This window comes from Molothrus ater, chromosome 1 (genome assembly GCF_012460135.2).
Source record: "Molothrus ater isolate BHLD 08-10-18 breed brown headed cowbird chromosome 1, BPBGC_Mater_1.1, whole genome shotgun sequence".
In the NCBI taxonomy this organism is placed as follows: domain Eukaryota; kingdom Metazoa; phylum Chordata; class Aves; order Passeriformes; family Icteridae; genus Molothrus; species Molothrus ater.
Genome location: NC_050478.2, coordinates 35,320,599 through 35,346,312, shown reverse-complemented (window position 1 = coordinate 35,346,312; position 25,714 = coordinate 35,320,599). Strand labels below are relative to the sequence as shown.

Sequence of the window (25,714 nt, the reverse complement as noted above, 5' to 3'; positions counted from 1 at the left end):
GACCTAGTGTATTGATATAAACTCCTCCTTGCTGTGCTATAATACCAAAGAGTATTCTGGATGGGATCACTCCTGAATTGCTAACAGTTATTTAAAGAGAGTCAGCTATGTAGTTAAGTACTCATGTCAAGGCACGATACAATTAAGTACGTACGTGTGGTAACCTGTGTGTAGAATGCTACTCTTGCAGGACAAGCCTGAGTGACTGATGAAAGGAATTCATTACTCCCAAAGTCATTTTGATGTATTAGTTTGTTGCTTCTAGCAGCAAAAATGCCACACACCTTTTATCACTGCATGTATTACTTAACCCTGCAGATAAAGGCCACCTTTGTGTACAGGATTTATGTTGCTTTTTATCAGTGCGGTGTCTGAGCATCTTCTGGGAAAAATCAGTTCTGCCAGGGAGAAGTCCCTTGTGAATTCTGTGGCCATGCATACAGGAGTGTGACTGTAACCACTAATAAAAGACAATGGTGGGCTGTTAACATCCATGTAGAACTGAGCACTTTAATTTTTTCTGACCAAGCACGATGTAAAAAGAAGGGAGCTGAAGGCAATGTAAAATACACCACATCAAATTATCAGTGCCTTTCCAGCCCAGAGCCTACGGGAACAGATGCTTCTGCTCACTACCTTCTTAACCCCAGGATCTGCTGCTGGGGCAGCACAGTACCCTGCAGCCCTCCTGTGGAAGGAAATGCTCAACATCTGGATAGACATCCCAGCAGAGAATTAAACACTGTCTAGCAACCTGTAATAGGATCATTAGAGGTTTAGAGGAGCTGCAGAATGGGAAGAATAATGAATAAATGAAAGACTGAAAAGATTTCTTTATTGTTGGCTAATAGCAGTACCTGTAGAAAATTCAATGAAGAGACAAAAATGGAGTCATAAGATGAGGCTAAAAAGCCTTCAGAAAGGGATGTGGTGTGAATAACAATTGAAAAGTGTCAAATACCTACAAAAATTGAACCCAATCATAGGTTGTCTTAAAATTGACTGCCTCTTGTACAATTTTGATGTAACAAAAACAACAATGCCCTTAAAAATTTAGTTCTATAACCAGATTACATCTCCAGTTAAGGGATGTTGGAAAATAGTCCTTCCTGGAAGTCTTGTATTTTCTTCTATGGGAAACTGTGTGTGAGCAGCATGACTAATGAGGATAGCAATATCAACTTCTAGCAAAGTTATTCTTCCTTTTCTGTCACCTTTGCCTTAATAGGAATAGTTTTCTTATCTGTCTATTACTTGTGTGGTATTTTCTGCCATGGAAATCTACAGCCTCCCAGACTTCATAACATGCTAATCATTTCAGCTCTTTAGTTCTAGCTGCAATATTAACTGTGGGCTCTGTCATTTGCACTTCAATGGCTAGTGATGAGTTCCACCAAAACAGAGAGGTTGCCATGTGAAACAGCAACACAGAGTTTTCTGCACTGTCCCGCTGCTAAGCGCGAACAGCTCGCTCTTGGTTTAGCTCAAACTCTGCCCTGCTCTGTACAGGCCATCACTGCTAAATGCCTCATGCTGCTTCTGGCATGTACTTGGAGCCAGAGAGAGGACAAGCAGTGCAGCCCAGGCTCCAAGCAAACTCATATTTCATGTACAAGCAGTATGTTTGAACTGACTGAGCCAGATCCGACCAGGAGAGAAGTTGATGGGAGCTTTGCCAGGATCCAAGTAAGCAGAGACCTGACACTGGAAAAAGCCTTCCTTAATCTTTACTGCACTTACAACAGTTTGTCCTCTTTCAGATAGATTAAGATCATTCTTTTTGCAAACACTTTAAGCTCAAATGCTGCCATGGGTTTTCTTTAACTCCAGCCTGCTCTTCGCATCAGAGCAGCACAGCAAAGAAATAAGCTGTGGGGCACAGCCTTTGTCTGACACAGGGCACTGCATCACAGCATCCAGGTCTCACCCAGGGACAGGGTTGTTGCAGTAGTGCACAGAGCAGGTCACAGGAATGGGACTGAAACTGCAAAAGCAGGGAACCAGGATGGCTTTTCCATCAGCAGCTGGGACAGCTTTTACCTGATGAGAGCATTCATGAAACTACAGCTTGTATTTACTTCTCGCATTTCAATTCTTCAAATATATTTTCCAAATTACACTTGCTGAGGTAGGATAAGAAAGGGGTATTATTTTCTCCCTGTCTGTGGCACAAAGACTGCTGACTCAGTAAGGGTAGCATTTGCAGGAAAACGCAATAGCAATAAATGTTTCAGAACTACATATTTTACTGACAGATTACTGCAATTTTTTTCACTCCTATATGTGAAGATTAATTGCTTACAGCAGGTTACACTTCTCCTACATTCACCATTAACTGGAACTACTGGCAATTAATTACAGGCTGCACCAGTACCAGGTACATTCTCTGGTATGTGTTCATTTGCCCCAAGTACAGCATTTCATAAGCAGAGCAAACATAGAGCAGGTGATCACAACTTTCCCAAGCTTAAATCACAACTCTAAACAGACAACATGTGATCATCAAATTTTCTGGCATAAAGAACTCTATCCAAAATCCTTGTTGAACCTGGATCCCATTAAAACGACAATTGCCTGCCCTGCTAAGAAAGAATCTGCAGCGTGCTGTTCCCCCACAACACTTCATTCCTAAAAATCATTGCAGTTCCTTTCAGATTAAAGATCTGTTACACTATTCAGCCAAAAATTTGGAATTTGTGTCTACAAATCAAGCACCTCTTCAAAATCAGACAGGAATAACTTTTGGATGAAACACCAGCATTAAGTATCTTAGAGCATAAATGTTTTCTTAGGCCTGATATAAAAAATGTTGGATAAAAAAAGCACTAACAACAACAGCTTAATCCAGCCCAATTATCACATCCCCTTCTGGAATGGGCATGACTCCACTAATTACAACCTCAAAGAAATTATCATTATGGGAACAGACAAGTACCCCAGGCAGTACCAAGGCATCTCATCCGAGTGCTGGTTCCTCCTGCCAGCCTGTGCCTTGGTGGCCCCCCCTCTGCCAACCCACCTCAGGGAAGCGGGGGCACTGGAGTGACAGTGAATAACCCCTGCTGTCATCCTGGGAGGGGACAGAACAGACAGACTCCCTGGACGGTGTTAACAAACCCACGGAGGAGATGAATGCCTTCAGCTGCACTTTCACACTCTGGAATTAGTTTCAGTATGAAACAAAATCTCGCTTGTAAAGAGCCTAATTTCTTAGAAGAGAGTACTGGTGCTTAACCTTGGAGCACTGAAATCTCATCTTCCTCTTGAGAAATAATGGAAATTTCTGTCCTGCGTGTATGGCTTCCCCCCATCATTTCTGGATCATTCAAAACACTCTACGCAGCATTTTCAAATAACACAGCCCAATAATCTTAATTTTTAACATTTTGCCTGTTCAGCTGGCCAGAGGAAAAAAAAAAAAACTATGAATGATTTTTCACACAATCAGCAAAGAATTTACTTTGCAGAAAAACATCATACTGAATATTCATGATCTTATTTCTAGGGTTCTGAAATTTACTGGAGTTACTGAAGTGGGTGAAAGTTGTGATTTGTGGGCAAATCATGGCCTTTGTTTAAAATGCTGTACAAGACATATCAGCCTCAAGCCAAACGTCTGATGGACCTCTCACTGAACTACCACTTTCCTGTAATATTATTCTATTTTAGAGGATTTCTAAAGTTTCTATAAAAACAAACATGAAATTCTTTTTATCCTGTTTTATCCCCATTTGTTAGGACTGACAATGGCTTGATAATTCACCAGCTTATTCCAAAGCTCAGTCCATACTTTATCTGAGGCTACTGTAAGAAATTGGAAGATGACCGCTGAGTGTCTGCTACCAAACCTCTCATGACTTCCCCCAGGAGCATTTGAATCAAAAGCAGCCATGGTAGGCTTCATCATACAGACTTTTGTAAGCTTTTTTTTTTTAAGTTGATAATATTTTACTTGATGTAATCCTTTTTTTTTTCCCCACAGATTTGCATGAGATGGTGGAAAACTACTGCTACTGGTAGAGAAGCCCTCTGGGAGTCCTAATCATCAATATCAAGGCTTCAGCTGCTACACCAGGTCTTCAGCCTGAGCAGATCCCCTTGTCTATTTAGCCCCACTCCTCTTATAGCTGTGATTGCTCCTACTCCTCCTGGCAAGTAAAATATGTTAGAAACAGCTGCTCTTCCTCCTTCTGTTTTTCCCCTCTGTGGGAGGAAGGCAGAGAGGGTTGCCAACAGTGTAGTCGCTTAGCTGAAGCCAGCTATTTTTACATGACAGCACAGCCACAGAGCCCAGCCTTGCAGGCTGCTCCTGCCTGCACGTACAGAAATCTAGATGAGCACAAGTCCTTGTAGGCCAAGGACCTGCCTTTCACATTAGAACCACCTCAGAGACAAATAATCCTCTAAACACATTTCATTCAGCAGCAATACAAAAGAGGACCTAACACAATCATTAATGAGGTCCAGAGGTGTGTTTTCACTATTGCCATTGCATCACATCAACTCCAAACATTTTTAAGCACAGGTACTTGGAAATAAGAATGCAGCACTTCTCTCACATTAAGCCAATAAAAGTTTTTTGAGCTATTATCAGGGAAGAGTTTTGTGCTGCATTTCTATTCATATGAAGTAGATCAGGTAGCAGATGTGGCAGAAAACTCACTTATTTTTTCTCCTGACTGAGTCAGTGTTAATCTGGAGTTGTTTGCTAGTGTCACCTATTGTGTAGCTGCACAAAGCCATACATCAATAAAAAGGTAGTGGTGAAGGAGAGAGGCCAGGGATCCCTTCCACAATGGTTTGCCTTCTGTTGGTCTAAAAGGGTTTTTGCAATGCCTACTTAAAACTGCCCAACCTGAAGAATGGCAAGCACAATAGAAAACATAATCTGTTATGGAATATTTGGTACTAGAGCAAACCCCTCTGAAGCCTTTGAGGGCACTTGGAGAATAACAGAAGTCTTGCTCCTAAACTGCAAAAACTGTAAGTAAAACTAAACACAATTTTGAAACTGTACTTTTCCTTGTACAGATCAAAGTCTTCTGATTTCCTAGAGAATGTAGCATGGTTTTCAATTGCCATGATTGCTTTATTACACTACATGCATGCAATAATATTTACAATCATCCCAGTAATGACCCAGTTCCAGACCACCCTCTGGACCATTCCCTTACTTACACAACACCTACACCAAAAAATCTGTCATAGTGCACTGTGCCTACTTCTTATTGTGCCTCACATAAAGTAAAAATTTCCTTTTTTATGGCTGTCACAGCATTCAAAATTACCCAGTGTCCAATCACAGAAATCAACTGAACGAGCATCTCAATGGCATTTATCCTTTTGGGTATTACAACACCATTCAACGGAACCAAAAACTGCCATCACCAGTGGATTTATTTTGAAATAAAATGTGAATGGAGGACTTGTTATGTCCTTCTCCAAAGGCCTTCCCTGCATCAGTATGCCTTCCCTAAAAAATGTCATTGTCAATGGAATTGATTTGTTATAGAGGATGAATAGGTTTACATGTCAGGTCAGTTACTCAAGCAATTATTACTACTGAGGAATCCAAACCAGTAAATAATCAGCCAATGCAGATATGTGAACCCAACAGATGATCCTGCTAGAAATGCCCTAGAGACACGAGGATACATATAAAAAAGCTGATCTCTTTCATTCTCTCCATGACTATATGACAGGAAATTCACTCGCTGCTTTCCAAATAAAAACTGGCTCTAGTTCCCAACTAGCTGGCCAGCACACTGAACACTAAAATCAAGTCACTCTGCAGAAGTATGCTTAACAAATGTCAGTAAGTCAATTCAGCTCAAGGACCAGACTCAAAAACAAAGTTTTGTTTGACAGCTCTTGCTGCCATACCACCTGGGAAATGAAAATATCCACATGTCAATTCTTACAAGGCTGTTTCTCATATGTAAAATAATTTCTAATTTTAAATCTTCATATGGCTGCAAACTGCACAAAATTCTCAGTTTATCATCATGTAAGTCCTAGTCCATACAACGTTTTGGGATACGAGTGCATAAGAGAAGGAGATCAAGCAAAGCCCACTTCAAATGAGAAGAGCGAGAAGAAATTGAGGCAAACAGGCAACACCCCAATTTCAGATCCATGAGAAGGAAAGAAAACACACAGTATCCCAGTTTGAGACCCATCCACCAAAGGCTTGTCAGAGAAAAGGAGCTTTGAACCCCGTACAGAAAGATAACAAACTTGAGCTGTGGTGAAGGGTTGGTGGGAACCAGATTCATAACCCTGCTGTGGAAAATGCTTGAGTGTCGACATGGACAAATATAACCTGTGACCAATTTAGATGCAGCTCCTAAGGTAAATGGTATATACCCATATATTTACATGGTGAAAACATTTACATTTGGTACTTATTAGAAAGTTTTTATCATAAGCTCCAGTCAAATATTAGTTGGGACCCAAGGTCATATTAACTTTGTAGTGGGATAGCAATACTTATTAAAGTACAGGAAAATAGAAACAGGTCCTCTCACAAAACATTTTCTTCTCAGGTTTGATAGAAAGACTGGTATTAATTACAAAAATTTTAAACTGAATACTTACCTTTTCAACTGGAGTATTTTCTTCACTCGTCACACTTGCTTTTCTTGATTCATTTTTTGTTCTGCTCAGCCTCCGGGACACTTTTTCTCTAAGCAAAGTGGCATATCCTATGTGCTCATATATGGGATTTGTTGTCATTTTGGAAATATACTCAGAAGCCTTTGTTTCTATGTACAATGTTATCAAGCCATCTGTAACCAGATCATGGATTGATTCAAATCTCTTCTCCCCAACGAAGTGCTTCCCATCGTAGAACAACCTGTAGTTTAAGGTCTGATTACCAAATCTGCAAACATCAGAAAATAACAGAGGGAGAGAAGAAAGAAAGAGAGAATTCAGTGAAGGCTCTTCCATCATGAAGCATTTTTGAGGTGCAGAAAGCAGGTGCTTAACCACATATGGGCATATTTACAGTAAATGAAGAGATGGACATCTACCAAGTAATCAAAATCCTAAGGGTCTGAATCAGGCTCTGTCAGGAAGCCAGGGAGACCAAGCTCCTAATTCAAGGCTCAATTAAATATCCAAAGTTATGTGGGAAAACTCTAGCCCTATTTACAGCAGGTGTAACCTATTGGGATTTTTTAAGTGTTTTAATAATCCAAGTGCTGTAGTAGCACATTCAGATTGTGACACTGAGGTTGGAATCCCATCACTGATTAAAGCATTCAAAGATACACTATTGAGTTAAATGGTCCTTACATTGCATCAAAACTGCATGGCTGCAAATTTTGTTGGGACTTCAAATCACACGGTTTAAGCCTTTTATGTTTCACCCAGATTTTTCATATAAGATCCCAATTTATAATTAAATTCAGTTTTTGATTCTACAAATAATTATCCAGATGGAGTTAGAAAATATGTTGTTTCATCAAAACAATAGGCATTTTGCCATAGTTCTTATATTTTATTATTTTTTTATTCTTCATTTTGAAATCTCCTCCAAAACTAAAAAAACGTGTTTGTTCTTTTTCAGCTGACACAAATTGATTTTAATTTACACCACTTTTTAGTTGGCATGACTCACCAGCTTTTCCAGCTTTACCATCTGCACATCAATACAAATTCTAAGCATGATTTCAGCACTGTATCACAGCTACTTGGGATAACTCCTCAAAGGATTTTTCTTTCTGTCTTACTAGCAGAAGGGTAAAAATGCAGACTTGTAGTTTGTGTATATCTCACAGGAATAATAATGCTACAAGAATTGCAAAATATTGTCAAGGAGTTTGTTTCATGTAACTGAAAATCTTGTTCCCTTGCTTCTCTTGCTAATACACAGTGTTTTTAAGACTTGAGTGGGCAGGTTTTGAATGACACAGCTAATGTGTCAGGAAAGACACCTTAGACAGGAAAGGCACCTGTGAGGGGCAGTGAGTTTGGAGCTTGGGCTCGCCCTGCATTTTTTGTTCAGTTGAATAGCAGACTCCTACTTTGAGCAGCAGCATCCCATGATTCACAATGTATTCCTACAAAAAACTTGAGCTCCTACTGGAGAAGAAAACTGCCAGTTTTCAGCTTCTGGATGTCATGATTTTCCATCTTTATTTGGGGTTATTATCACAGATAGTTGTTGCTGTTTGTACACAGCAATGAGCTCCAAGGACAGCTTGGCTGTGTCCTCTACTGGGATGCATTCCTATTCTGTATTCACTCACATCTTTTATAGAGTCTTGAAGGAGAAGATCCATCTTTACAAAACTTAACTCTAGGTTAAAAAAAAAAAAAATCTGAAAATGGGCACTGCTTTTGAAAAAGGACTTCCTAGGCAGGTCCTGAAGGAGAGACTGGGTTGCTGCAGTACCGTGATGGTCAAACTGCTGAGGAGAGGGTGTAAAAGCACTCTGGTGTCACACAGTGTATTAGGTAATGGTGGAGACAGACTTCACTCAAAAGGGGCCAATATAATCCCCTCCATGAAGCACACTTGCACTGGAACTATAAGCCTCTATTAAACCAGCATTTACCTGAGAGCAAGGGTGTAGCAGCCGGGTTGCCGCTGGCTTTCTCTAAGAATATACGCTCCTTCTACACCAGCAAGAATTTCATCTGCTTGCTCCCGAGAAATGATCCCGTGAAACCTGAGGGGAGATATTTCAGTGACTTACAGAATAATCCAACCAGAAAAACACCCTTCTCCATCCCAGAAAACATCTGAAAATTCCAGCACTCTCGAGCACCGTGGTCTAAGCCATCAGGGTAGCATTCAAGGAGCAGGATGGTCACCTGGCCTGGACAAGTTCAGCACAGACACAAAAATTACACTGGAAACGCACTTTCACTCAGGATAAACTCAGCTGCACCAAAAGATTCTTTCCTGTAAATGCCTGTTCTTTTCACAATTTTCTCTTTTACCAGTCTATGCCCCTCCTCCTTGTTTCCTTTCTGGTGGCCTTACAACAGAATTGAAAACTACGTAAAAAGGCATTTAAAAAAATTTGAATTATTGCACTTTAATATGCAGTTATTTAAAGGTAGGTATTTATATACATAAATATTTAAGTATAATTAAAATCATAGGTGTTCTTATAATCAATTTGCTTCATTTTAATATTATATTGCTTCCTCAAGTTTGTAAGGAAAACAGAGACAAAAATGGAAACAATTATTCAAAATTCTATTCTGCATATATTAAAGTAGAAGAAGGTACAGAGAAGTCTTGAGAAAAACATTGTTTTCTTCATGTCGAGGAGCTCGTCATTCAGTGCTGGAAAAAAGCAATACTTCTCTGATTCTTTTGTCATTGCTATTTTAAGAAAGAAAGAGGGCCTAGGATGCACAATTAACCTTATGAAAACCAATATTTAGCAGTGATGTCTCCATAAGTACAAATTCAGTCTTGACAGCAGTTTGAGTCTTAACTCCTACGCACATTTTGCTAGCTGATAAGTCTCTGAGGGTCTCTTCAGAGGTTTTGAAAGTTTCTATTTTTGCTGCTGTCTAAAAAAAGGCACTAAAATGTACTGGCCTTCAGCATTTTCTCTTTTCTGACAATACATATGAAGTGGCACATTCCTAACACTGCCTCTGGCTTGGCAGTGAAAGAGAAGAAAAACACGTTGGATGCAAATGCAATTGTTCCGTTCTCTTTACGTTGTCTTCTCACAACTAATACATGTTGAAAATATTAGGTTTAGATGACCTTTCCAGTGTGACTTTATGTTAAATGTAATGTGAATTGATTAATCTTTTCTCTCTGTACAGGTGGGGGACAAACATCCTCTAAATGACATAACTGAAACATGATTTTAACCAGTAAACTCAGGGCAATTCATAATTTTAGTCAAAAATAATAAGCATTAGGTATTCCCCACAAAATACAGCAGCCATTAGGTTAGACATTAGGACAAAATATCTGTGATCAATTTAAGAAATCACTTGGATGTGATGCTTGGGACACTTGTGAAATTTCTTTGACCATAAGTGGTAAGCTGGGTAATCTGGGCTTTCTTATGGATATTTTTAGTACATTTTTATAAGAGCATGAAAAGAGCTTGCATGTGGTACAAGATCCCCTGAACTAATGCCTGCTTCTGACAGCAGCTGAAAAGAAATGCTTACAGAAAGGGTGCAGGAAACAGTGACATATTTCTTTCACTTCTCATCCCTGCCTATCTATCACTGCTTTAGACACAATTGTGTCTGATCACTTGTGACCTTACCCTTCACATATTTGAGAATCTCACTTGTAAGCCCTTTTAGATCTTGGTGCATTTGGCCTCTGCAGCTGCCTCTGGCAATGAACTTGAAAAAGGTACTGTGCATATCCCCTTCTTGGGCACTACTGAGGTGACCTCCCATGGCAGGAGCCGAATCCCTTCACTCCGCCATTGCTGCCCCTCACAGCACCTTTCTCTTCTTCCATAACCTTCAAGACAAGGGTGGAGGAGTAAAGGGTAGAGAGGGACCAGAAATATGTGAACTACCTGAAATGCAGCCACATCACAGGTTTATACAGTGATGATGGCTTTTCCAGTTTCCCTAGAAATGGCTGTTTCTCTTTCCAAGTACTTCTGAGTACCGAGTCAGCTGCTTTTATAGGACTACCTCAGTACTTCTGAAATCTCCTTTCTGAATGATAATAACTAGGGTGATCCTGCCTGGGCAGGTTAACCAAGATGACATCTTACAGTTCCTGTCAGCCCTGCTGCCCCACAAACCCAGGCACGTTCCTGGATAAGAGGCTGCAGCAATGGTTTTACAAGTCCTGCTGTAGGCAGTGTGATGTGTAACTCAAGCAGCAGCTGTCTTCAGCTCTGTTGTACTCTAGTGACTAGATCTGGATTCCTCATTTGCAAAGGTAATATTTAAAAAATGAAACTTCAGGAATTAGGGGAAAAGCTACTGGTTCTTGAGGTTTCTGGTGGTAGAGAAGGATCATGAGACATATATGGTGTGTCTGGGATGGAATGAGAAATAGAACATGGGATCTAAGTAATTCAGCTAGTGATAAGGGCTGGGGTCTCAGCATATTACTCCAGTAAAGGCAGAATTCCAAGGCTGGGTGGCTGCTGCAGTGGCTGCGCCTTTCCCCTTCACCTGCCTAGATCTCCATGCTAGTGCCCAACACAGCCCCTTCCTAGTTATTTATTGGCAAAAACAGTACTGAGCCCAAAGGAACTACACTCTGGTGGTTTGGTATTTTTCTTCAAAGAAAAATACTGCTCTTCTTTGGGTATTTTGGACCTTGTAACTTTAGCAGGGAGAGCAGCAGCTACACAAGCAGCAGTATACACATACTTCCACAACTCAGTAGGGTGGTGAAAGCATAGGAACATACACAAAAAGGCAAGGGACAAGCTGCTTCTCCCCTTCCCAGGCCAGTGCAGAACCACTAGCAGGTTTAAACAACTACTAAAATAAAAGGAAGGAATACCCTAGATAACATTTTTTGCTCAAAGCTCTCCTGAGAGGAGTAAAACAAACATGCAGGCTCACACAACAGCATAATCCAAGGATTGTGACCAGCAGCAATGGACTGTAACACAGCTGTATTATTAGGCTTTCACTGTATTTGGTTCCCAGTTAGAAGTAAAATACAATATTTTATTAGACCTCCCTTGTGCCTTCTTTTCTTAGTTATAGTGTAACAACGTTTGGATATACCAAACAGCCACTTAAAAGAGAAAAACACTTACTCTCTTCCATAGTACTTTGGTCTGTTCTCCACCTAAATTTTGAAAGAAAGAATGAAAGTATTAAAAACATAATTCTAAATAAACAACATAAAAATAAATTACTCTTGATTAATAAGGAGGACTACTGCACCCATCTAAGCTACAATATTCTGTAGACTCAAAACTGTGACTGGAACATGACTACACAGAACATGAAAACAGAAGAGCTGGTTTTATTGATATATTTCTGGGAGGGAAAACATGTATCAGTGGTCAAAAAATAGAACTACACATAATTGTATGAAATCTGACCAAACAGACAAAGAATATTTTACTGCAGTTTTGCCAATCTAGTATTCATAATGTATTTTTGTTATATACCCTTTGTATACATTTGTATAGCCTTCATTTATGTTACATATGCAAAATGTATATATACTATATATAATATAGAGTTTTATATACCTTTTATATACATTTTTTGCCTTTATATGGCAACTGACCCAATACAAAATGTTTAAAATCCTTGGAAAAAACAGGGTTTTACGTACTTAGACCTAGTCCTAAATTCCGTGAAGTCTCAAGCTTTTGTGGGCCTGACCCAAAGTACACTGGAAATGGCCTGGAAGACTGCCAATCATTTCAGAGATCTTTGAACCACATCTCAGGCATGCCAGGTCTCCACCCAGGAGCTCTGGGCAGGCGTGGCACGGCGAGTCCCGGCTCCCGGTGCCGCTCCCGGTGCCATTCCCGGTGCGGCCGGGAGGGGGCGCCGTCGGCCCAGCCTTGGCGCGGGGCCGCTCCCGGGGCACCCCAATTAACACGGCCCGGCCCGGGATCATTAACGCCCGGGCATCATTAACGCCCTGGCATCATTAGCACATCCGTACCCACGTGTCTGCAGGGAGAGCCGCTCCCTCGCCAGCCACAGAGCATACCAATAGTGCCATCTCGCCGGGCTGCAGCTGCAGGCTGTGCTTTCATCAGGAAGACATACAGACCTTCCTCTAAGATACACATAAAGTGTCCAAATTATTGAAGAAGATTATCTGACCTCTGTGTATCTCCATGAAGATGGAGAATCGGTGGAATTATTGCTTCATACATGCTAACACGTGTATGACAAACTGTGGCTTCAAGACTGTTTCATTCTTTAGCATGAAACCCATTTAGGGATTTTCCCTCAATTTCTCTGACTGGAAACGAGTGCTCTTGTTCTTGTTTTCACGAATCCTTATTATTTCGCTCATAAAAACTTTAAATTGGCAAAGGTTTTTTTTTTTGTTTTTTTTTTTTTTTTTTTTTCTGAATAGCAAATGCATAACTGTCACATTTTTGATTCTACATGCCAGGCACTGAAGAGAAGCAGCTGACTTTCTACCCTGCAGTCACTAGGGCTACAAGACAGCACAAGATGAACAAAAGTCTGTACAAGATAATGAGAATCTTCAATGGAAGCCCTATGGGAGTTCAATCAAGTCCTTACTGTGCTTCTTCCCCAGCTCGGCATTTCTTTTCTAGCACGGCATTAACAATAGCAGCATCATAGCCTTGGAACTCCTGCCCAGGAATAATACCTTGATACAAACATTTCTGAGCTCTGAGGGGCAAGAATAAGAGAGAAAAGAATACACAGAACTGAAGAGAGAGCAAAATCAAAGGAATTGCCAAGTGCAGGTGCTGTGTTTCTATGTGCATATACGGGAACTTAGAGAAGAAAGTACATTGATTCAATTTAGCTTTCTATTTTTAAGTAAAAAATAATATCAACAAAAGATGTATTACCTCTGAAAGGAGGTTGTTCATATGTTCATTTTCAACAGCACTATATGACTTTATTATCTTGGAACTGTGCAGCCTTCCTGTCATCCTTATAGAACTTAATAACCCTTGAAAGCATAGATTTAGCTGGCAACTCAATTAAAAATTGGGTATCAGAAGCTGGGTTACATAAGACCACCACATGCAATCTTCTCTTTCATGGAAACAAAGGCTACTCAGTACACTGAAAATTGCCAAATAAACACTTAGACAAAAGCAGTAAAGCATGACTTTCATTTAGTAGTCAGAATCTGCTTCTGTTTAAAGATACTGATTTACCTTGATTGCATGTATATACAGAATAAACCCAACACTTTCAATCTGTCTCAGAAAAATTGAAGAATTACTGGACACAACTTCAAAATTAACTTTAAGCACAAGTTCCCCCATATATATATATATATATATAAATATAAAGTATAAAAGCAATCTGGAAATAACTCCTTGAACAAAGAGAGGCACATTTTTTCATCCTTCAGACACTATTTGTGCAAAAATAAAAAATACAAACTTTTCTGTGAAATTTTTTATCAGTTGACTAGCAACTGACCGAATGACCCGGGATAATGTGATTTCCTCTTTCCCTGCTGTTCATGAGCTAAAAGATTTGCTCTACTGAGAATCCACACAAAGTCTCTCTACTTCTCTCTTCTTCCTCCTATCCCATAGAACAGAAACCTTCACTCCAAAATATCTTTCAGCATTCACATGTCTAAAATCACCACAACTTCTGGCTGTAGCATTTCCTGAAATGAAGCTCCTGATCTGTCAGACCATCCTGGTGCCTCAGAATCTAAAAATCCCCTCTTGTGCTTACTGCAACCTTTGCCCTGAAATAACAATTTCTGTTCTAACCAAATTTATGACTAGGAACAAACACAAGGAAACAAAGTTAAAGCAAGATAAAAGATCAAAAATAACATCAGGGTCTCTACATCAAAACCAGAACGTTCGACTGAACTTGGAAATAAACCAAAAGCCTGCACAATTGATGAAGCAGAGGCTTAAAAATATCAAAGGAGCCAGTAGGTCTGTTTTATGCCGACTGCAGACTCTGTAAAAACTTCAAGGGAAATTCTATATATTCCAGAAGGCAAAGGTGACTGAAATTCAGTTGGGATTAGCTTTCCCTCTCCTGTTATAAATGGGTTTGCAGACACAAAGTCAAGCAGATCCACCTGAAAGAACTCTCAGCAGCAGAAAGAGCAGAAAATCCACTGGTGGGGAAGTGACTATTTCCTGGTGATAGGAGCTCAGAACAATCAGCCCTATTCTGAGAACACACACACACTTAGGGTTTTGTTGCATAGATAATGCCCATCAAGAACACTTACATCACTTTCAGTACAGTCCTGACAATTTTCTTGCTGAAAAAAGAGCCACCTTTCCTAGGCAACCAGTTGGGTCTAATGCTTAACTCCCTAGACAGGGAGCAAGGGGAGAGATCAGAGGGTTTGAGTAATTTATGGATCCTTATGCTAACAGACAAAAACAAAGTATAAAAATGAGGAAAATTACATAAGGAAAACTACGGCTCTTCACTAGTGAAAACATATTTTGCCTTGAAGAGCATCACAGCTTGCTTTTACTTCCCCCATGCAGAAGATAAATTACATGGTTTCTCCCTCTCCACTGAAAGTATGTGGCAGCTTTCAATTCAAAAGTGAGATGATAATTTTTTGGCTTGAAAAAAGGCATTATTGCCAATTTCAAACCAAAAATGTTCTTCCAGAATAGGCATTTCTGGCTGTTGTTCCAGAAGCCATGGGGAATATGCTGAAAATCACTAATGAAATTCATAGTTGTATACATTGCGAAAAACCAGTGAATGCCAAAATTGTTTAAAACTCATGTCACATTGATCAGGAAATAAGATGTATGGTAAAACAACCTAAATCACTACTAATCCAGTAATCTTACAAAGCTAGCAACATTCAATGACATCTTATCTTGATGCATGCTCAAAGAGAAATGAAACCCTGCACAGCTCTCCTGGCACTCTACAAAAACCTTTGGAAGCTTGTGTTTGAGAGATTCTGCATCCTCCAGCCTTGACTGCCAGCCTGCCAAACCTGATTGCCTCTCCCCAACCCCCAAAAAGCCCTTAATTGTTCACAGTCTAGTTTTACATATTTTTTTACAATTTTTACAGCATATCCTTCAAGGTTGTACTTGGGTTTGATGTCAACACTGAGAAGAAAATAAGCCTTCTTAAAATGAACTAGCTATCTGAGCTAATTCAATATAGTATGTTTACATAATTTCAAAGTTTACTGAATTTCAATACACTGGGATTTGTGGCTCCTCTTCTGGCCAGGATGGTTTAGCCGTAGCATGACATATTCTCACTAATGTACAGATTATTGTATTAAAATCACACACCACTCTGCAAAATAACTCATCACAAAACTACTGGGAATCATGCAGGCAGAAGGTGAGCATCCCCTAATGTGTCAGATTTTCTTTGCAAGCCCTGACATCCAAGCCATACTGCACTGAAGAGTTCAAGATACTCTGAAGAATTCCTTCTGCCTAAGTATTACCACAGAAATAAAATAACCCTAATTTCAGAAAAATTTAATTTCTCTTCGGCTTCATTGCACAAGACATATTTCCTTATCCAGTGGCCAGAGCTGAAATCTAGAAATGCTGGAATGAAAGTTTAGAAATCCCCCTAGGACAGCAATTCTCTAAGTCAGAAGGGACAGCACAGTGTAGCATTGTGTACTGTGGACCCATTTCAGCCACTACCTTAATACATCCATGATGAGAATATAAATATTGTTTCAGAAAGAAACAATAAGGTGGTAGCTGCACCTTGTTCTATATTCTTCAAAATACAGAAAGAACAGGGAAACAAGATCCACGAGTTAATAATGTTGGTGTGTTTACTCAGCACAGGCAGTGAGGCATTTTCCCAAAGGAAGTTTAATCTGATATATTTTCTGTTTGGAATAATCCTAATTATTTTTCAGTAACACTGGTTGACTGGATATAAATATGTTTTTCAGCTCAGTCTGACATAAGGAGAAATAGAAGGGTTGGAAGAGAAGCTTTCAAGACAAGCCCAGTAAAAAACAGACTGTAAAGAAAAGGAGTTTATTGTCTGTATTGTTCAGCTTTTGGCAGATTTATCATAAGCCCACTGCAAACTTTATACCCACAATCAACAACCAAAATGGATTAAGGGAAATTGCAAGCCCCTATTAAAGGGAATGAAGGAAAACTATGCTGTATTTCCTTACTCCTATAAAACCTTTTTTTTTTGCCTCCACATTTTTAAGGAGAAAAATTCTCCTTAGATCAATTAGGATGTCTAAAATTCTTTCCAAATAGGACAAATTATTTCACACCAATGATTCTTAAGCAATTTGAGAAAACATTTTTTTGGAAGGGAAATATTTATCTTTTTTTCTTTTATCTTTAACTATTTTTCTCTTAATTACCTTATCAGGCTAATGTGCCATGTGCCAGTGCCATGGCTTTCTGGCACCAGTGTTTTCAAAGAGAAACAACTCTGGGTTTTGTAAAATGTTTCACACCACGAAGTCTGTTGCTAATTTTGTCAGTAGGAATAGCAGCAACACAACATCTCTAGTCCCCAGCCAAGTTGTGGAACTTATAGTGCCCCTATATAATGAAAAGATGGTTTTCTCCCTTTAGATTTTCAGTCATTGTCACATGTAACTTCTTGAGTACATTCTTGTACTGTGATTGTGTGGTGATGGAGGAGCAAAGGCGTTCCTCAGAAAGAAACCAGCAATGCCCAAAGCCTCAGAACAAATTCCACCTGCACTGCCCATGTGCCAGAAGCTGTGCAGAGAGAAAGGGGACAGGAATGGTTTGGAAGTGTGCATCTCCTTTTATCAGTCAATCACAGAGCCACCAGCCTCGTGGCCACTTGAAGGAAGCACATTTAGCCACGAGACAGCAAGGAAGGAAATACAGTGCCTCCAGGAAAGTAGCTGGGAGCTACATGTCAAACCCGTTCAAAACACCAGAGGGCCAATGACAGACACATCTCTGCAGAAAAGGATCCTGCCATCGTTACAGATCAATAGATTAACTTGAATCACTGGATGCTCTCTGCAGCAAAAACTGCCAAACCCAGAGTGTCATACTGAGGCACAAAGTCAAGAATGCAGCTGACAAGACATCTTAGAAGAATCCTCTCCTTGGGATGTCCACTCAGAAAGTCTCTAGATGGAATACCGACTGTGGGTTCGACACCACATCTCAGGAAGGTCTGGAGCAAACAAATGGAGTGAGCAGGAATGTAACAACTGTGAAAAGACATGAAGAAAGACTGGCCTAAAGAACAGAAGACAGAGAGGGGCTGTTGCAGAAAGGTATAAAGAAGGCTGCTTTCCAGAGGAAATAGATTTGTTGTCTCTGTGTTGACTAGATGTGACAAGAAGAAAGAGGCTTAAACTGCTAAAAAAGAAGAGCTAACGTAGAAAAATGTTAAAAATAATTAAACACTATCTAAACAAGTAGAGGCAGTCAAGAATCCTCAAGAAGTCTTTTTCAAGGCTTTAAAAAATGGATATCCAAACCTATCTTCTTGACCCAAGAATGACAACATCTTGAGTTTCTTCTGGCCCCAAGATAGCACAGCCCAGCCAATTCCTCACCTCTGCCTGGACTGCTCTCAGGAGATAGGGAGAAGCAAGGAGCAGACTTGAACAGGCTGTAAAAATCACATCTAAAACAACAATAATACTCTGCCCACCTCTATGGGGCTCTCAGGAGAGAAGGAAGCACTGAGAAGGCAAGGCACCGGGAGAACTGTTCTGGAGGAGAAAGCCAAGCCTTCAAGTGATAAACTTGTCACCACTTAACTAAATAACAGAAGCCAGTTTAAATCCATCATCATCATCATCATAATGAAGTGCCAAATTGTGTTTAGTATCTTCTAACAAAAAAATTCTGTGGAAAATTTTACAGCACCAGGGAGAAGGTAGGAGTGTTCTTCACCACTAGAAAGAATGTAAAATAATATAAGACAAGAGTAAAGAGCACAAAGAATGTTTTTGTTAACTGCTGTTTAAAGCTGCACATCTCTGCTCTGATGGCATGCTGCAACCTACAGAGAAGGCAAAATGCATAATGACTCTTGCAGAAGGATAACACACAGCAAAGAAACACAGGAAGCTCCACAGATGTGACTGTTACTGTAGCACTTATGATTTCCACTCAGTCGAGGATATTTCTACCATTTTTAAAGACAAATTATGTTCAAATAATTTAAACCATTTGTTTACTTACTTGCTTGTGCCAAATTCTCAAAAGGGCTGGTTTAAGCCATCTTTTCTAATGGCATTTTTAACTCAGGTTTGAGTGACCTTCTATGACCTTGAACAAGCTGACCAGCAGCCAATAATCAATACACCAGACAAAACACTATAAACTCCAGAAGATAACAATAATCTCTCCCAACATGGACATCTCTATTGCTACTAAACCATGACATATTTCTATATATACTCAGCTCTAACAGAAAAGATCAAGACTGAATAGGAAAAGAAAATCCAAATATTTTCTCATGCAGCAAAGAAAATAATGGTTCCCTGAACATGAGCTAAAACAAAATGAAGTAAATCTTAATCAAGAAGGCTTCTGCTAAACAGTCAGGGGACACAGGGTCAGGTTCAAACAATTTCAACAGCAAAAGCAGGAATCATCTATTTTGTTGTGCAGCTTCCGTTCACTCAGTAAGGGCATCATTAAATGTAAAAGGAATATCAATGTTATCCTGAATGCAGGATGAAAAATTTGAATACGACATTTAAACTATGCTCCTTTTTTCTAAGAATGATCTGTTGAGTCATTTAAACGGAAGAAAAATATCCCCAGCAGCAGCAGATAAATGCAGTAAGCAACATCAATGCTCTCGATTCTTCTGTAACAGCTGAGAAGCACTAAAACATTGCTATGACGCATGCCATGACAGTCCACAGTTCCAAAAAGATATGTGCAACTGAGTGATTTGATCATTCTTGTCTTTAGCTGGATACATACATATACAGGAAGTGTAGGAAGGAAGACAGAGATGTTCAGAGTTTCTATGTTTATTCATATTAGGAAATACAAATTCATCAGTTGCTCAATATTTTGAGTTCCTGGTTTTGACTGGGGCAGAATTAATTTTCTTCACCGTGGCTGGTATGAGGCTGTGTTTTGGATTTGTGATGAAAACACATTTGATAACACAGAATTTTTTTTACTGCTGAGCAGGGTTTACACAGAGCCAAGGCTTTTCCTGCTTTTTGTACTGCCATGCTTTTGAGGGGCTGGGATGCATGGGAAACTGGGAGGAAACACAGTGAGGACAAAGGATCCCAAGTGACCAAAGGGATATTCCAGACCGTGTGACATCATGCTCAGTACATAAAGTGGAAAGAAGAAGGAGGAAGGGGGGACATTTGGGGTGATGGTGTTTGTCTTCCCAAGTAGCTGTTACACCTGATGGAGCCCTGCTCTCCTGAGGATGGCTGAACATCTGCCTGCCCATGGGAATTGATGAATTAATTCCTTGTTTTGCTTTGCTTGTGTGTGCAGCTTACGCTTTCCCTATTAAGCTGTCTTTATCTGAACCCATGAGCTTTCTACTTTTTATTATTCTGATTGTCTCCCCAATCCCCCTGGTGGGGCAGTGACTGAGTGGTTGTGTGGGTCTTGGCTGCTGGCTGGGGTTAAACCAGGACAGTTCCTCATCTTGAAACTTGAAAAAAGATACCAGACACAAAGTCGGAGAGCAGAGACAGCAAGACTCCCTTCTACAGGCACAAGGAATACTGGCCTGAATTGGAACAGGTATGTAAACCTGTACAAGCACATAGCTCTTTCACCTACACGTAGGCTTATTGATAAACTTTATCTAGGTCAAGATATGAAAGAGGCTTTCATTTATTTTGGCTTGAAAACTCCTTATATTCAACACCATGTCTAAATAAAAAAACAGCTTAAAAGAGTGATATGTAAAAAGGATATGTAAAAGGAAATAAAAATCTATGAGAATAGCAAAAATCACAAACACAGACACACACACACATCAAGCACTTCCAAGGAGTGATGGAAGGGAGCGTGAAACTTTGCAAAGATTTCAAGCAAACCCAGAGGGATAATTAGCATGTTCATCAGTCCATAAAGACAGCTACCTACAGTTTGTGCTCATCAAACAAGTCAGAGCTTGCTATCATGTCTTCCAAAAAGATGGTTTTAACTTTTCCATTTCACAGTGATCAATGAACGCACCGACTGGTTCATACTGTATTCCTCTGATGAAGATGAGCACTAGTCTAATTTGCAAATCACAACCTAGCCATTAGTAAATCAAAACTGAGGAAAGTCAAGTGAAACAGATAAACCTCTTCTAGTTTTGTTTAGCTGTAACTACTTAACTGAAATATTTACTATCATGCCTGCAGAATAATTAGGAAGATTTCTTCTCTCTTCAGTAGTCAATGGACTGTTAAAATGAGAATGATGTGGCTTCGTCTGAGTGCTCCACCACCTCACTACTGCAGCAGACAGAGACTGCTCATGGACTCTAGGAGAGATGAGATTTCCTGTCAGTCACTAAAATGCCCTGGAAAAAAGCACCAGCAAATTTCTCTGATATGATGAATACAAGGGAATTTTGGGCAAGCAATATTCCAGCCCCCTTCTCTCTTTCCCTTCAGCTGCAAACCACAGGCATTCTGTGGGGCAAAATTCACTATGGAGATACTACAGAAAAATAACATTTTTATTTAGAAATTTATTTAGAAATACCTGCAGGTAGCCAGTTTAGAGGGATGCTGGATACAATATATTTTGACATTCCACAGGCCCTCTGCACCAGTTAAACTGAACACCTTTCCTGGCCTTCAAATATTCTCAGCCACCACCAGGGCAGCCAGGCTTCCCACTCCCTTGCTATGGGTTTCAGCTGAAGAACTTTCCTCCTTTTGTCAATGTCTATTCAAAATTGCTCTTTAGCTCCAGTTGCCCACAGACTACTGCTGTGTCCTCTTTGTTTCCATCATAAAGAGGATTATAAACACACAATTAAAGCATCAGCAATATTATAAGAATTTGAAAATATAGGCTCCATTAAGTCTTATATGTACAAACATTTTCATTAACACAAACAGTTTTCAGCACTATTTTGCTCATTTTCACTTAATTGCTGGCTAATGGAGTCTCTTGGTGTGTCACTGTGTGTGTTCTGAGGTTTCTTTCTAAGGGAAAGATAATATAATATTCTGAATTATCTCAGATAAGCTCTGAGGACTGACAGTAAAAGACACCTCGTGGCAGTGTCTGACTTTTTGCAGTAGAGTGATTTGAACAAGTGCCATGAAAATTCCCATTTACTCCCATTATTTACCACCATTTTTATGGCCAATTTCAATGCCCTATTACAGCTCTCTAGTACTTTACCACAGCATAGAAATTGTTTTTAGAAAGATGAGGGCAGAGGCAAAGAGAAAATATTCAGCTTGTAAAGGTCAATAAGTGAGTAGAATAAGAGAATTCATGGAAGACTTATTGCAAGGATTAAATACTTATTATCCACTCAGATAAACTATTCAATATCTTAGTAAGGCTGAATTTTAACAACCTTGCTCAAGCTCGCCTAAGCACAAACTTTTCCTAATGTACAAATATAAAGTATTGTTGTATCTGAAAGAAGGACTGGTACAAGTACCAGTGTTTTTAATAATGCAGTTGTTTAAATGATTCTCTTCTTATTGCATTGTTCTCAGCTTGAATCCCATGCTTCAGAAGAAACTCTGGGGAGAACTGAGCAAATTTGCAACAGGTCAGTTTTGGAGAAGTTCAATAATCCTGTATATTTGCAGCCAGTAGTGCACAAGAGGGCAACAGCTTTAGAGACCTGCTAGTGACCATTTCAACAGTTATGCTCCATGAAATGCCACTATTTGTACACTTGTTTTGATAAATCTAGGTAATGGATCCCCAGAGGGTCAGAACAGTTTCTGACCCTCTGGATGGTTAAAGACTCTCAGCAGTACACTCTGCCATCATTATTTTAATCTCTTACAATGACTTAAGCAAAAAGAATTTTTTTTATTATTTTCCAGAGAACAGTCTCCCTTTTGTAATTGTATTTGTTTTTAGTCAAGAAATCATAAATTTTGTGCTGTAAAGGCAGAAACAATGATCTCTCACTTCTGACACAACCTATTTGGAATTCAGAATGACAAGGAAGGCAATTAACTGACATTTTTCTACACATTAATATAAGTTAGGGCTCTAAGGCTTTGTCTACACTAGGGAAATTTAGATGAGTTTCTCAGTGTTGCTGACACTGGCTTGGCCAAGGCACTGTTAGGAATGTGGAAGGTCTAATGCAGACAAATTCACCAGCCTCAAAAATTGCTATCAGCAGTTAAGGACTTCTTGGAACAAAATGGGAATACTATTCACAGGTATGAATATTTCTACACAAATAACCCAAGAAGCCATGAGTAAGTCTCATTCACTGTTCGAAAAAAAAATTGAATGTTCCTATTGTTTAACCAAAAATAGTCCAAATCCTTCCTTAATTCTTTTACTTTGTTGAAGCCTCAATTTCTTAAAAATATATTTTAACTTTGAATAATCTATTCCTGAAATACTTCTTAAAATTAAGAATCATTTGACATGTTCCTTTTGAATAAAACAAAGAGGTTGAAAGCTTGAGTTATTTTCTGAGAATTTATTTTTTTTCATAAGCATTTCTGTAGAATAAACCCTAAAAGACACCTTAAAATATGACTTCCTCACAACCTGGATGGGATTCTTTGGTGCCTATCACTACACCACTCAATATTTAAAAGCTACTCCTCCATCTGAACAGCGCTTTTAAAGGGAACTTTTTGTATTTAAAAGCTAAATCATTAAAACACTGCTGGAAGGAATATGGTTACAAATGAGGATATTGGCAGAAATCCAATGTTATTGGGAAGGTAGGATATTCACACTAGTCCACTGCCAGTGGTGATTAATTAAAAGATGTTGGATACCTGAAGCCTGAATGGCTCATTCAATATGATTCCCATTGCTTTTGCTGACGAGATATTTATGCAACCAAAAGAAGAAAAGGCAAATTATGATAGCAAAGCTCAAAGACACAAAGATATAAATGTTCATGTTTTATTTACAGTCCCAGGTTTTAGTCTGGTGGTGTACATATCAGGAGAGGTGATTTCTGTCTCTGCAGTATAGTTTATCAAGAAATCTGCGTAAATTAGATGGTAGAACTGCAGAGGTCTGAGACTGAAACCCCTGTGACTATGGAGCAACAGAGAAGTAATGGAAGAGCAAATGAATGTGGAGAATATGAAAGATGACAATGGAAAAGATGGAGGAATGATGAAAATGCTAAATGGTGAAAGAAAAAAAACCAACCTCTCCTTGTTTATGTGTTACAGATTTGGTTTGCAGCAGATGCTTCATTTTCCTTGCAAACAGTGTACAATTTGCCAATTATGAAAGACATCTTCCCATAAGCATGAAGGATTTCAAATTATTTGCAATTTTTAGATTTGTTTGAATTAGTTTGAATAGTAAATTACACATGGGAACACCCCCGGCAAAGTCCACTCCCTATGATATGCACATGGAGAGACAAATCTTTTCTGTCAGCCACACATCCTGCTGACACCTCTCTAGGTACTGGATAACCATCATTTAGTTGTGTACTAAATAACTACTGTATTTCCAATTAATTATTATTAATTAATAAACAACACAAAATTAGATTTTGAGATCTTTCTATGTAACTGGCCAACTCAGTATTAATAAAACACCATCTTTAGTGAAGCAAGCCTGTAAAATCATCAGATGAGAGTGAAATCAAACTAGAATCAAAAAACAACCCCAAAACACCCACCTTGCAGACTGCATTCTAACAAAAAAGGTAATAGGTGCCATAGGAACAGAGTCCTGAATTTCCTCTCTAAAATAATCTGTGATGCTCTATAAAACCACTGTGTAGTTCTACTTTCATAATATAACTGATAATATGAACCACATATTTGTGTATATTGACATCTTCTAGGTATCAGGACATCCCATCTGCCCCACCTCCCCACCTATATGCAAAAATAATGGACATCAGCAGTGTCATGGTGGATTTTTGGCTCTTGGGTCAGAGAATCTGTGTTTCTGGCAATCAGGCTGTGAACACATACAACTGAGCTACACAAAGATTCAAAATCCAAGAAAAAAGAACCAAAGGTCATATTTGTGGGAATTCATACTGCTTTATATACCAACCCCTAAACAAAGTCTCTGTATTTTCAGCAGTTTAACTAACAAGACAAAATTCCAAGCAACTCCAAATAGGACCCGGCAGTCTATGAAGTGAGCAACAGAAAATGGTTCATTAGTTAGAACCAAACCCAGACTATGTGAAACAAACATCTTTTGCTTATTTTGTTATGTCCTGCTATGTCAATTTTGTGTTTATTTAAGTAATGAGACCTTAGCTTCTTTCTGCAAATCTCTGGAGGTGACCTGAATATGTTTGGTGTTTAAACATTATGTAAAGAGGATACTTTCTGTTGTACATAACATGGTCTTGAGTTCAAAGAAGTAAGTTAGATACAGCACACTGGTAAGGAGCTCACAGCTGCACATTCACTTCCCTTGTGTATATAACCTTGTTTCTAGAACAAGAATACAATTGCTACATTACTTTGACTATTTTACCTTGATTCAAATTTTCTCTCATGGAGGCAAAATAGAAGATGCTTAAATTTGAGTTAGCATAATATATTTTGGATTAAACTTTTACCAATTAACTTGTATTCCCACAAAGATGAGTTCATATTGTAGACATGGTTTTCTAAGCATTCTGTGCTTATTAATCAGTTTTTCTAAAGATAAGTCCTTCCTCAAAGTAGTCTCAATAAGAAATAGGTAAAATAGATACACTATTATATCAAGAAAAGAAAGAAACTCTTCTAAGGCTGTACTGGAAGAAAATAAATTGTTTACCTTAATTTTTTACCTTAAAAACTTTTTATTTTTTACTATACCATGACTAGTTTGATATCTGTTATGTGATATTAATTCAGTAAAAACCTTACTGTCCTTCTTTTTAAAGAATACCATACCAGCCACAGAGGTCTCTCCTTTGGTTTGCATGAGGACTTCAGAGAGAAAGGTCTGGATAAACCTGT

General features: G+C 39.1%; 1 protein-coding gene across 1 annotated transcript in view; it reads right to left on the bottom strand.

Annotated features, from left to right (window-relative positions):
- The window catches only part of CHN2 (chimerin 2), a 158,655-nt gene that overhangs the window by 58,216 nt on the left and 74,725 nt on the right, over positions 1–25,714 (bottom strand). Inside the window, exons 4-6 of the mRNA XM_036406589.1 lie at positions 11,736–11,767; positions 8,565–8,678; positions 6,598–6,883 (exon numbers count right to left, since the gene is read on the bottom strand). Of these exons, the coding sequence (XP_036262482.1) occupies positions 6,598–6,883; positions 8,565–8,678; positions 11,736–11,767 (432 nt within the window). The remainder of the gene's footprint in view (positions 1–6,597; positions 6,884–8,564; positions 8,679–11,735; positions 11,768–25,714) is intronic.